The sequence below is a fragment of the Hypanus sabinus genome, chromosome 13 (assembly GCF_030144855.1).
Source record: "Hypanus sabinus isolate sHypSab1 chromosome 13, sHypSab1.hap1, whole genome shotgun sequence".
Taxonomy (NCBI): Eukaryota; Metazoa; Chordata; class Chondrichthyes; order Myliobatiformes; family Dasyatidae; genus Hypanus; species Hypanus sabinus.
Genome location: NC_082718.1, coordinates 90,393,418 through 90,406,667, shown reverse-complemented (window position 1 = coordinate 90,406,667; position 13,250 = coordinate 90,393,418). Strand labels below are relative to the sequence as shown.

Below are 13,250 nucleotides of genomic sequence, written 5' to 3'. Positions count from 1 at the left end.
ATCCCAGGCAACATCCTGGGATTCTGGAACAAAAAAAATTGAAAAACCAGAAAGAAATCAGCAGGTCAAGCAGCATCTGTGAAGGCGAAAGATGCAAGCTGGCATTTCGTTAACAGAAGTTATTAATGTACGAATCAAATAGTAAAAGTTCTAGTACTTGATCCCCATGTTACTATGTCGGTTCAAATGAAGTGCTCAAAAAGGGCAAGTATCCAAAAGGAAAGAATTTACAGGGCTATGAGGAGAGGGAAGATAAGCATTACTAACCAATATGTTCTTACATTTGAGACTGTTAACACAGTAGGCTGATTAGCTTCCTTCCTTTTTGTATTAACTTCGTGATCAGGGTAAATATTTGATAAAATCTGATTAAATATTTGGATAGCTACTTTGCTTTCTTCAGAGGATCAAAAATTGATGCATATGTTCATTGTTTTCAAAATTACAAAAAAATCCCACAATAATTTGAGAATAAAATAGTTTTTGATGGAAAATATTTTCCCACTAAAAGATCACTGTTATATGATCTGGGAAAAGGTAATAAGGCAACTCCCAATTTATGGAAAATAGACTCAGGGCAATAGTCCATAAAACAAGCAAAAAACTCATTGTTATGGTTTGCATGTGCACCCCAGTCTGTCTTCCTAATCAGCACCTATCCCACTTACTCAGTTGACTTTCTTGCTTGCTTGTTAAGTGTATATGTAAAAAAAATCATGGCCCATTTAAAAAAAACCCTACCTAGTATTGCATCCATAGCCAGGGGACACTGTCGTAGAACTTCCTTATAGCTGGTTACAGCTGACCTCTCCTGCCCTGCTTTCTTATATAGATTGGCTAACATCATGTTAATCTGTATAACAGAGAAAAACACTTAGTAATATAAATTAATTTACAATTCAGAATAATTTCAAGTCAAGCCATGCAAAGAAAGCATGGGGAAAAAAATTACCAACATTCTAAAAATCTAATACAAGATTATTGGTTCAAAAACAGGGAACCAAATCAATTTCAAACTTTAAAGTCTTTTTTTAAAAAATGAATTAAAATATAGAAGTGTAAAATTATTCCTTACCAAAAATGGCTGTTTTAGTAAAAACAATTGTAGTTCTAAACTAAGTACATAATTTAAAATATTCACACTACATAGAGAAAGCATTTCAATTTAAACATTAAATGAAAAATTAATCTACATTGAAAATAATTAGTAAATGGGGGAAAATTCCGTTTGTAACATTTTACTCAATTTGCACAAACTTCATATGAAAAAAAACTAATCAATGTCAACCTTTGGAGTGCGCTGCCTGGTAGGAATAGTGTCCAAGATTGCAACTGCATCCCTTTCTTGACGCAGCATTGTATAACATTCAGCCATTTTATATTTGACTTCAATCTCTGAAGGTAGACACTAGAATACAAATAAGAATGTTATACACAATTCATTCATACTTTTATAATTTTACAAGTTTTCTAGCTATTAGTGGCCACTTTTATTAAATACAGGAGCGCAACCCCTTGTGGCTATAGTCCATCCACTTAAAAGTTCGACAAGCTGTGCTCTTCAGCACCTCTCTGTTGTAACACTTGTTTATTTGAGTTACTAGTCACTTTCCTCTCAGGTCGAACCAATCTCTTTTGATCCCTCTCATTTACAACGCATTTTTGCTGGCAGAACTGTTGCTTACTGGATGTTTTCCGAGATACTCAAACCACCCCATCTGGCAATAATCATTCCACAGTCAAAGTCACTTCAATCACGTTTCTTTCCCATTTTTGGTCTGAATGACATCTGAACCTCTTGATCATGTCTGTATGCTTTTATGCACTGAGTTGTTGCCACACAATTGGCTGATTAGATATTTGCATTAGCAAGCAGGTGTACAGGTGTACCTAATAAAGGAGCCACTGAGGATGCATAAAATGCAGTAGACATTATTGACACAATGTGTGCTCTTATTCCTACGATAATCACTTTGTGTACAATTATAAATAGCTATTGTCACAATTTCCATTTTCATATTCGCCAAGTTCCTTATTCAAAGGAACAGATGAAAATGGAGGGGTGAAAAACGTGAGTGTCCAGCATATCAGAATGGGATTTCTAGTTCACACAATATAACAGCAGCAAGTCCATTTAATAAACCTCAGTTTACTGTATGGCAGGTGCAGCACAGGCAAAGATAGTCTTTAAAGCGAGACTGTTAGAGACACCTCTGCTTACTATAGACCAGGTAGTCTGCTGCAGTGTGTACATGAGCCAAGTAAGCTTCTCCTAAAGCATAGTGTCACAGATGAGATAACAGAAGGAAATGCAACAAACCCAACAACTAAGATTCTATTCACTTCACTAACTTCAAAATATCATCAGGTGTCCAGTCACAGCTTTGATTGATTTTAACACCTCAAATCTAAATGGCTATTGATCTTGCAAGTTAGGAATTCAAATGCATACTATTTAAATAATCAACATCCATAGCTGATAAGCCAATTCTGTATAAAAATAGCAGTATTCTGTTCATACTTCAGAGCAGTGTGGGTGACAGGGGCTCATGGCATTCTCCTTGTGCCCAAGTAAAATAAAAGGAACGCTTGAGTTGTAAGAGTGCATGTGTTTGGGCCCAGTTATTTTAGTTAATACATTTTATTATCTGTGATGACAGTTACTTCAACAACTGCCAACACCATGACAGCATTTGTATAAATGGGCTTTTAAGATGAAAAGCTCCACCATATGATGCCAACACAATTTAACCTATACGGTTTCATTTATTGTCATGATCTGCACACATAAAACAAAAGCAATTTGAGGCAAGTGGACCAGAATTTTGCAAGTAATGTCTATTAATACTGTATATGTATTTTCCATATATATCTATTGAAAATCATGAATTTCTAAAAATTTCTAAAGTAGTTAAAGTTTTATTTACATTTTATTACTCCCTTGTCAGTCTACAGAGTAACAGCAGGATGCAGTGTGCCCTCAAACTGACATAGTGTGTGAACTATTAGTGATAGGGACTACAATTACCTCTGCACATTAGAAAATGAGCAGCAATTCCTCTCCTCAGCTTTACAGTGACCCCTAGTGGAAATTGCATTCAATATCGGGGAGAGGGGGAGAGAGGGGGAGGGAGAGGGGGAGGGAGAGGGGGAGGGAGAGGGGGAGGGAGAGGGGGAGGGAGAGGGGGAGGGAGAGGGGGAGGGAGAGGGGGAGGGAGAGGGGGAGGGAGAGGGGGAGGGAGAGGGGGAGGGAGAGGGGGAGGGAGAGGGGGAGGGAGAGGGGGAGGGAGAGGGGGAGGGAGAGGGGGAGGGAGAGGGGGAGGGAGAGGGGGAGGGAGAGGGGGAGGGAGAGGGGGAGGGAGAGGGGGAGGGAGAGGGAGGGGGAGAGGGAGGGGGAGAGGGAGGGGGAGAGGGAGGGGGAGAGGGAGGGGGAGAGGGAGGGGGAGAGGGAGGGGGAGAGGGAGGGGGAGAGGGAGGGGGAGAGGGAGGGGGAGAGGGAGGGGGAGAGGGAGGGGGAGAGGGAGGGGGAGAGGGGGGGGAGAGGGGGGGAGGGGGGGGAGGGGGGGGAGAGGGGGGAGAGGGGGGAGAGGGGGGAGAGGGGGGAAGAGGGGGGGAGAGGGGGGGAGAGGGGGGGAGAGGGGGGAGAGGGGGGAGAGGGGGGGAGAGGGGGGAGAGGGGGGAGAGGGGGGGAGAGGGGGGAGAGGGGGGAGAGGGGGGGAGAGGGGGGAGAGGGGGGGAGAGGGGGGGAGAGGGGGGGAGAGAGGGGGGGAGAGGGGGGGAGAGGGGGGGAGAGGGGGGGAGAGGGGGGGAGAGGGGGGGAGAGGGGGGGAGAGGGGGGGAGAGGGGGGGAGAGGGGGGGAGAGGGGGGGAGGGGGGGGGAGAGAGGGGGAGAGAGGGGGAGAGAGGGGGAGAGAGGGGGAGAGAGGGGGAGAGAGGGGGAGAGAGGGGGAGAGAGGGGGAGAGAGGGGGAGAGAGGGGGAGAGAGAGGGAAGAAATCAGGCTTGATAATAAATTCAGGTGGTTCCCATTTTTCGAACATTGGCTTTATGACAGCTTGGTGTTACCAAAGACCTACATGAATACCTGTTTTCGCTAACCAAACAGGATTTTCGTTTTTACAAGAAAAAGACACCCGCTTTATACGTGTGTTTACCCTGAGAAAGATTACCATGACCGTGAAGCCTTGTGTGGGCAGTTGTGTGCGCGTGCGTGCCAATTTTTTTTTCTCCAAATTGATTTTGGCTCACTGTCTTCCTGATTTTGGTAAGTGAAACTAACCGTACATACAAAATTTCTACTTTATATAGGCTTAATATTTATCATATCATTCCCACTTTTACCATATGTTTGTGCTATTTTAAGTTTTATGTGTTATCTGGTTTGATTTGGTAGGTTATTTTTTTTGGGTCTGGGAATGCTCAAAAATTTTCCCATATAAATTAACGGCAATTGCATCTTTGCTTACAAACATTTCAGCTTACAAACGGTTTAATAGGAACACGCAACCTTCGGATAGCGGGGGAAATCTGTATGGTTCACTTGCTCCACAAATGAAAAATGGTCACCTCAGCAATTACTGTAGGCCTGCTATAAAGTCACAGCATGTTATAATTATAATCTTTGTATTTTCTGTATTATATGGTTTACTTTGTTAATACAGGGGCACAGTAGCACAGAGGTTAAGAGAACTGTACTTCAAGCCAAACATTAAATAAGAGTTCAATATATTGGGCAATTTATAGTCATCATCAAAAGTTCATCTTGTTTCACTCTTCAACACTCAACTGAGTTCAGCATTAAACACGATCATACTCTTAGTAATCAACACACACCAAAACCTGGACCTCTGTACTTCCCTCTGCAACTAGATCCTTGACTTCATCAGGAGACCATAGTTAATGCAGATCAGAAACAACATCTCGTTGGCAATCAACACAGTCACACCTCAATGATATGTGCTTTGCCCACTGCTCTACTCTCTCTACACCAAGGGTTCTCAACCTTTTTTATGCCATGGACCAATAGCACTAAGCAAGAGCACAGCTCAAAAAACACTTACAGTGCCTATAAAAAGTATTCACCCATCCCCCCCCCCAGGAAATTTTCATGTTTTATTGTTTTACAACATCGAATCACAGTGGATTTAATTTGCCTTTTTTGACACTGATCAACAGAAAAACTCACGTCAAACTGAAAACAGATTTCTACAAAGTGATAAGGCCATTGTTGGCAGAATTTTAAATGGTGATGAGGAGGTTGTTAGGAGTGAGATTGTTCAGCTGGTTGGATGGTGTTGCAATTTAACTCCGCACTCAACGTCAGTAAAACCAAGGAATTGATTGCAGACTTTAGTAAAGGGAAGTTGACGGAACATGTACCAGTCCTCATCAAGGGATCAGAAGTGGAAAGGGTGAGCAGGTTCAAATTCCTGGATGTCAAAGTCTCTGAAGATCTATTCTGGACCCAACATACCGATGCAATTACAAAGAAATAAGACACAACCGTGTCTATATTTCATTAGATGTTTCAGGAGACTGTAGGGAGGTGTGTCACCAAAAGGTCTCACAAATTTCTACAGATGTACCGTGGACAGCATTCTAACTGGTTGCATCACCATCTGGTATAGATGGGCCACTGCACAGGATCAGAAAAAGCTGCCCAAAGTTGCAAACTCAGCCACCTCCATCACGGGCACTGGACTCCCCAGCATCCAGGATATCTTCAAAAGGCAGTATCTGCCATCTTCTCACTGCTACCATCAAGGAGGTGGTACAGGAGCCTAAAGACACACAGTCAATGTTTTAGGAACAACTTCTTCCCCTTTGCGATCAGATTTCTGAATGGACAACGAACCCATACCTCACAATTGTTTTTGCTTTCGTGTTACACTACTTATTATACACATGTATAATTAAATATGTAGTTGAACAAAGGGATCTAGAATACAGGTCCATAATTCATTGAAAGTGGGATCACGGATAGATAGGGTCGTAAAGAAAGCTTTTGGTACATTGACCTTGGGATATTGTGTTGAAGTTGTAGAAGAAGTTTGTGAGTACTGTGCGCAGTTTCCGTCACCTACCTACAGGAAAGATGTTAACAAAGTTGAAAGAGCACAGAGAAAATTTTCAAGGATGTTGCCGGGTTTGGAGGACCTGAGTTATAAGGAAAGAGTGTATTCTTTAGAACTTAAAAGATTGAGAGGAGATTTGAAAGAGTTATACAAAATTATGAGTAGTATAGATGGAGTAAATGCAAGCAGGCTTTTACCACTGAGGTTGGGTGGGTCTAAACCGGAGATCATGGGTTAAAGGTAAAAAGTGAGAAGTTTAAGAGGAACAGGAGGGAAATTTTCTTCATTGAGAGTCGTGAAAGTGTGGAATGAGGTGGAATGAACACAAGTGGTGCACGTGAGCTTGATTTCAAAGTTTAAGAGAAGTTTGGATAGATACATGTATAGTAAAGATATGGAAGCCAATGGTCCTGGTACAGGTTGATGGGAGTAGGTAGCTTAAATGGTTTTGGTTTGGACTAGATGGATCCAATGGGCCTGCTTTTGTGTTGTACCTCTCTAGGACTCTATGACCCACACACATACACTGTCCTTTCACTCCAGCTTCCAGTGGACTCAGGCCTGCAAATACAGGGCTTCGACATCACCAGCAACCTCGCAAATTCAGTTCCAACCAACAAGTCTTGACTTCTAGACTTCTGATTCTGAGCCTCGACTCTCAGCATCGATCCAGGACACGCAATCATCGAACACCAGGCCTCGAACTCCCGATTCAGAAATCCAAAGAGTCATTAGAACTTGTTCCTCCTGTCCGCACAGAATTCCAACTCCAGAACTTGCCGTCCACATCGCTGATATTCAAACACAGAGTGGAGGCTTAGACTCTGGTCTGACCTGTCATTGCCCTAAATCCCTATTCTTAAACCCTAAAACCCTAACCACCCTCTCTGTCATCAAAACCATCCTTACGAATCTCAAAATCAATTAAAGATTAAACAATTAAACAAGTAAAAACACAACTAAATCTTAGCTATGACTCAACTGAGATCAAGGAGGGTACTTCATGCCCATCAAGTGTATGAGCTCAGAGAGGAATCCCATTCCCACAATTACTCCTCTACAACCTATGCTCCCCTAAATGCTCACCTACTTATACCAAGGATAGATTACAGTAACCAAAGTACAAAACAATCACGTTTTTGGGATGTGTATTGATACAAACTGGAAAATGCATCCAGTCACAGCAAAAACATGGCAACTCCGCATTAACAACATTGAAAAATCAGGATAAAAACCAGGTCGATGAAATGAACACAGGAACAATAGCTACAATTATGTTGTCCTTTAATAAATAAATTTCAAAATGTTAGGGAATGAATAAAGGACCTGTTTATGGTCTGAGGCAATTTAGCTATTACGATGATTCTTTCCTTACTTATGAGTACACAGTGGATTCTGGTTAATTGCACCGTTAATCAGGGCAGCCACTTTGGGACAACGCTTAAAGAACAAAAACTAATTGAGAAAATAGCCCCAATTCCCTTTGTTTATTTTGGACATTATGCTGCTTAATTGGGGCAGACTATTGCTGAACAATTTCTAACTAGCACCAGACACATGCACTTGTGTGGCCGTTAGAAACTAAACCGTGCTTAGAGTGAAGAGTTTTTAAAATGGCATCAGCTGTATGTGCTTGTGTTTAAAAGTGATTTTTGTCACTGACAGTTGCTGAGTAATAAGCAGCAAGATAATTCATTACTGCTTTCCTCATTTCGGTTTCAAGCATTCAGGCTTGGACATGCCAGAAATGGCTGGAAGTGAAAATTCTTCAACAAGTTAGGTACCATGATGAATTTGAAGGTATCGACAATCGTCTTGGATGTTACTAAGTAAGTTGGAACCGGTACATCCAGTATTATTTAGTGTCAGTTAGTCAAACGTTTATCTTAGTATATAGTATATATTTTAACTTTCTATGCATATAAAACGCTTAAGAATGTACGTTTCAGCGCCGGGCTCAGGAACCCGATCCAGCGACAGACCGCTCTCCATCCGTGCCGAGTTGATGTGGTGGATCAAAAACCCAAAAATTAAACCACTGCATTATTTAGTAATAATTGTAGCATTCATTGGGGCAGGGCCTTTCTCACTTTATCCTTTAAAATTGTTTCGATCTTTGACCGATGTAGTCTAACGCCTTTCCAATGACTGATGGCGTTTCACCTCTTTCCGATCGCTTTATTATTTCCACTTTATTTTCAATTGTGACAGTGATTATCTTCGTGAACAGAAACATTGTGGATTCAGAGCCCTACCGCCGGGTCCTAATGTCTACCGCACTGAGACAGGTTAAATAAGGTTTGGGGTTCCGCTGGGTCCTAAGATCCACCTCATTGAGACAGGGTGAATAAGGGACTTGAGCATCCGCGGATTATGGTATCTGCGAGGGGTCCCGGAACCAATCCCCCGCGGATAAGGAGGACTGACTATTGTACTATGCAATACTACTGTAGTAGTATTGAGTGTTCTAATTTGTTGTTTCATTTAAATACATCATTTGTTAATCAATTAAACAGTAGTTTGTGTTTCTTTTATACCTTTTTAACTATTTCAATGAAGCCAAGGCTAATTGGGGCAGCCGCTTAATTCGGCCAAAATTTACTGGTTCTGATGTGTCCTAATTAACCAGAATCCACTGTATTTTCATAGAAAAAATTCTTGCAAATATAAAAAATAAATTAATATCAATTTCCAATTATAATTGATTTGAATTTCGGTTTATCGTCATTTAGAAACCACAACTGCAATGCAGTTAAAAAATGAAACAACGCTCCTCCAGAATGATATCACAAAAGCACACGACAAAACAGACTGCACCAGAAAATCTACATAACGCTCGGCAGTCTCCAAATTAGCACTATTCTGACCATAATGCATATTTCCTGGCTAGAATGCATGATACCAGCTTGTAGTTTCTCTATGCTGATCTTTTAAATTAAGCAAAGTTACATCTTTATTGCACACCTGATTAGTAATAAAAATTTGCCTTTATTTTATATTTTAAGGATTTTCATTTAATATTCTCCATTCAAAAAGGCTTGCATTTATGTTAACTTTCATACCCCCAGAGTTGTTAAAGATCGTTTTCTCAGTTTGTTTCACCAAAGATCATGGAATCAAGTCTCAAGCAAGATGTTACATGAAGTCCGCCTACAAGAAAGGTTACCACAGTGAACTCCATTCATAAAGTTTGAAACAGTACTTGCAGTCCCATATGCAATAATCAATCTTAAATTAAATAATCGTTAATGGAAGGGAATTAGTTGTTCAAAAATATAGAGGATATTTTGTTACCATTACAGAAAACATCATTCCGTAACACACACCATTTTAATGTACAATTGTTATCATTGAACTGATAGCCATTTCAAATAGTAATCAGCAGTTTTCATGGATCAATGTCTTTCTGTTCATGCCCCTAACACTGAACCTACCTTGATTTTTCTTGTTATACTTATCAAAAGTATCTTTTTCTCAAACATAAAGTCATCATAAATCTTTTAAAATTATTGTTCTTTACACACTACCTGTGTTTGTGGTGTTGAAGGGGTGCTCCCACCAGCTGGTCTTACTTTGGTAGTTTTAGTTAGTGCCTTCTTCTGCTGCAAAGCGATTTTGTATTTAGATTCAGCATTGCGATACTCCTTATCATGAAAAAGAGAATCTGCATGGTAGACAAGTAGCTGGTATTTCTGCACTGGTGAGAAGAATTCTCTAAAAAAAACAAAGAAAAAACAAAGGAATTAGTGAATATCCAAAACTTCCTCCAAACTTCATTGACACTTTTGATATCCCATGAAGAAGACAGATGCTAACCAAGATGATAAGCACATACAATCACAGATGCTCCCAGATATGCAAAATATTTTCTCAAATCCAATTCATTTCAAATAAAAAATAGAATTTGGCACAATTTTGTAAACATTAGCTTCAACAACCTAGCACACCCAAATTCAGAATGTGCAATGGACAAATAAATGGGAAAAAAAGCACAAAATAGTATATTCTAATTGTTGATCATGATACTAATGCCAGCAATACAAGTAAAGATTGATCAATTCAATAGACTCGAACAATGTAGTGCTGTTTTAATGGGCATTTATTCATGCCTGTTCATTCATGGTTCCATAATGAACTCCAGGATTCCTATGATACAAGATTTACATAAAATCAAATACTTGCTTCCTTTCATTTAGAAGTGACAATCCAGAACTGGAGCTTTGAATGATTTTTCAGGGCAAGTTTTACACAAAGATAAAAATATGCTTTGATTTTGAGATAATTGTCATGTTTTCAATCTCACGAATATAGGATGGGTACGTACATTAGCTAAAGACTGCTTCAATAGAAAGGAGTGGAGAAATCATCATAGTAAAGATTAACAAACATAAAGCTTTTAGTGTTCTTATACCAATTTTTAAAGCCCCCAAAATGGCAGTGAAATCAAAGGACAGAACCAGCATATGCGGAAGACCAGACTGGTTCTTCAAATTGGAAGGAGATTCTGATTTCAGTTTTCCATCACACATGCGTGAAGTCTGATCCTGGGTCCTTGACTTGAATAAATTGTAGGAAAGATGCAGTAAACCATTAACTCGGTGTTAGATAATGTAATTGTATATCCACTTGGGGAATTTGGCTACTATCAGGAATTTCTCATCATGGAACCAGAATATAGGGGGCCTACTTCACTAACCTGATTGTGTCTTTTCAGTAGAAGACCAGATTGATGGTAGTCCTGTATATCTTGGTTTCCAATAAGTGTTCCGATAGGGCTATTGGAAAGAATTAAACCATATGGGAATGACAGGACATTTAATGCTAAATAGGTAACTATTTGAAATACTTAGACAGGGTGGCTATTAAGAAACAGAAACAAATGACATGTATTTGTGAATAGGGGAGCACAAAATTCTAGCTAAGACCACAGCTATTTATATTTTTTATTAGTGGCTTAAGAAGTCCAAAATGAAACTATTCTAGATTTGCTTATGATATTAAAATGTCAGTAATTTAGGCTAAATCAAAACATCACAGAATATTTTGGACAAGAGAACGTATTGGACCCATGGGCTTAAATAAAAGCAGTGACTTGAGGAATGGAGAGCTCAAAACGTTTAAAATATGCAAATGCATTTATTAAAGGCAACATATTACGCAACAAACTGGAGGTAATAGCATTTTAAGAGATTACATGTTTGATTTAGCTACATGGAAAACAATTACATTTGTTAGTTATGGTTTAACCAACAACTGATTTGCAGCAGATACTTTTATTTCTTCTTAGGAGGTCCTCTGGAGTTCAGGATTACTTGCCTTCATTTTAGTTTTATTGTTTTGAGGGATCTTGGAAGCCATCAGGTAACAGTAGACACTTCTTTTTAATGGGGTTAATGGGACAAAGAGGCGGATAGTTGATGAAATGTTCCACTCCTTATTAGGATACTATGTGCTCCCTGATCCATGGTCTCAAACTTCTCAATAGCATCCTTAATGATACTTGTCTGACCTCTCCATGGGTCAGAGAGATTCCCACCAGTCAGTGGGCATACTGCATTCCTTCAAGGTCAGTATACAAGACTTTGATAAATCAATCATTGGAACAATATCAAAGATCCGGTTCCTGCAAACAGTGAATGATACAGAGAAACTAGAAAAGATGCAGGGATCTTCAACTCAAGGACAGCCAGCCTAGAATCATAAGCACAGAATGCTTTGTAAACAGTGTTTTTTTTTAATATATATTAGACTGTAAAGCTGAATGAATTACTTAAGTAGTCATGGTAAACAGAGGAATGTAAATAAAATCCACAGGTAAACATGACAGATGGCTTTCTATGTTTGTCGTCATATTTAAAGAGCAATTCCTCTGATAAAGCAGCACTCATATTAAGAAAAACTCTTAAGCAAAGGAAACATTCCAGAGGCTTGGAAGGGTGGGGTGGGGGAGACACAAGTGTTAAAAAAAATGACAAAGCCTAATCAGACAAAAATAAAGGTTTTTCTGGTGGAACATGGAGATAGAAAGAAGTGGCTTGGACTACTTATTTAGAGAAGAAATTTAAGGGGTCAGGACTACTTAATATGCCACCAAAGTCGATGATAGCGAGTACAAAAAGGAATCTTAAGGCTAGGAGCGACGTGTAGACAACATATCCAATATGCCGGTGTAATCAAACAATATAACTCAGATTATACGTTTATATCTTCCTTTGTAAATTTCAAATCTAATTCCCACAGCCAATGTTTACGCATTAGAGAAAGTTGAATTCACCCTAACTGAGAGGCGATAGTACCACAAGGTCTAGAACACTTAAATATAGAGACTTACAACTGCTACGCCTCAAACTTGCAAGACAGAGGTAATAGCAGCTCTTGTGAGACAGATCTCCGTAGATAAACCTTGTTAAACTATACTCATTACAAAGGTTCTAAAGCGCCGTGGGAACTCAGGCAGTAATTAAAGAGGAAAAAGATCAGTCGTCAACATTCCGGATCGAAGACCGTCCAAATGAAGGTTGTGGACTATCCGTTTCCCTCCACAAATACTGCCTGACCCACTGAGTTCCTCCAGCTCCAAATCCCAGCATCAGCAGTTTCTTGTGTCTCCATAACAACGGCATATTTAACCTGGAATGTCAACTTTAGTTAGGTGAGAAATATTGAAGAAAGGAAGGATGTCACATTTTGGTTTCAGTGGGGGGGGGGGAGTCACACGTTATATCTCGGGAAGGTAAGAACCCGAAGGAAAGTTCTGAGGAAGACAGGTAAGGGGGCGAGGAAGCTTTCCAGTTACCACTTTACCACTTACGGGTTGTTGTCGCTCATGGTCAGCAACAAACTGCTAAGTAATCTGACGTTGGAGTAGAGGCCAGCAGCCACCATGTCCCGGACGTGGTCGATAACGTTCATTTTGAACCCCACAGCGGTCAGCCCGATCTCAAACCTCTGGACGTGGACGGCACCTCAAAAATGGCGCTGTGGGCCTCCGCCATTGCGGGGCAGCCGGCCCGCGCCTGATAAATTCACCACGCGCGCCCGAGGGAAGACGAAGCCCGCTCGAAGGCAACGCTTGCGGTGGGGCAGGGGAAAATGTTTGACCATTAAAATGCGCAGTGCGTCCGGTGCACGGGTCACGACGGCGGGAGGTGGCCGCTGAGGCGAGGCGGCGCGGCGC

General features: G+C 40.7%; 1 protein-coding gene across 1 annotated transcript in view; it reads right to left on the bottom strand.

The window, feature by feature from the left end:
* Positions 1–13,086, bottom strand: part of anapc7 (anaphase promoting complex subunit 7) — a 43,094-nt gene extending 30,008 nt beyond the window's left edge. The window contains exons 1-4 of the mRNA XM_059988168.1: positions 12,885–13,086; positions 9,601–9,787; positions 1,289–1,408; positions 742–853 (exon numbers count right to left, since the gene is read on the bottom strand). Coding sequence (XP_059844151.1) covers positions 742–853; positions 1,289–1,408; positions 9,601–9,787; positions 12,885–12,985 — 520 coding nt within the window. The 5' untranslated portion in view covers positions 12,986–13,086. The remainder of the gene's footprint in view (positions 1–741; positions 854–1,288; positions 1,409–9,600; positions 9,788–12,884) is intronic.
* Positions 13,087–13,250: the final 164 nt, after the last annotated feature.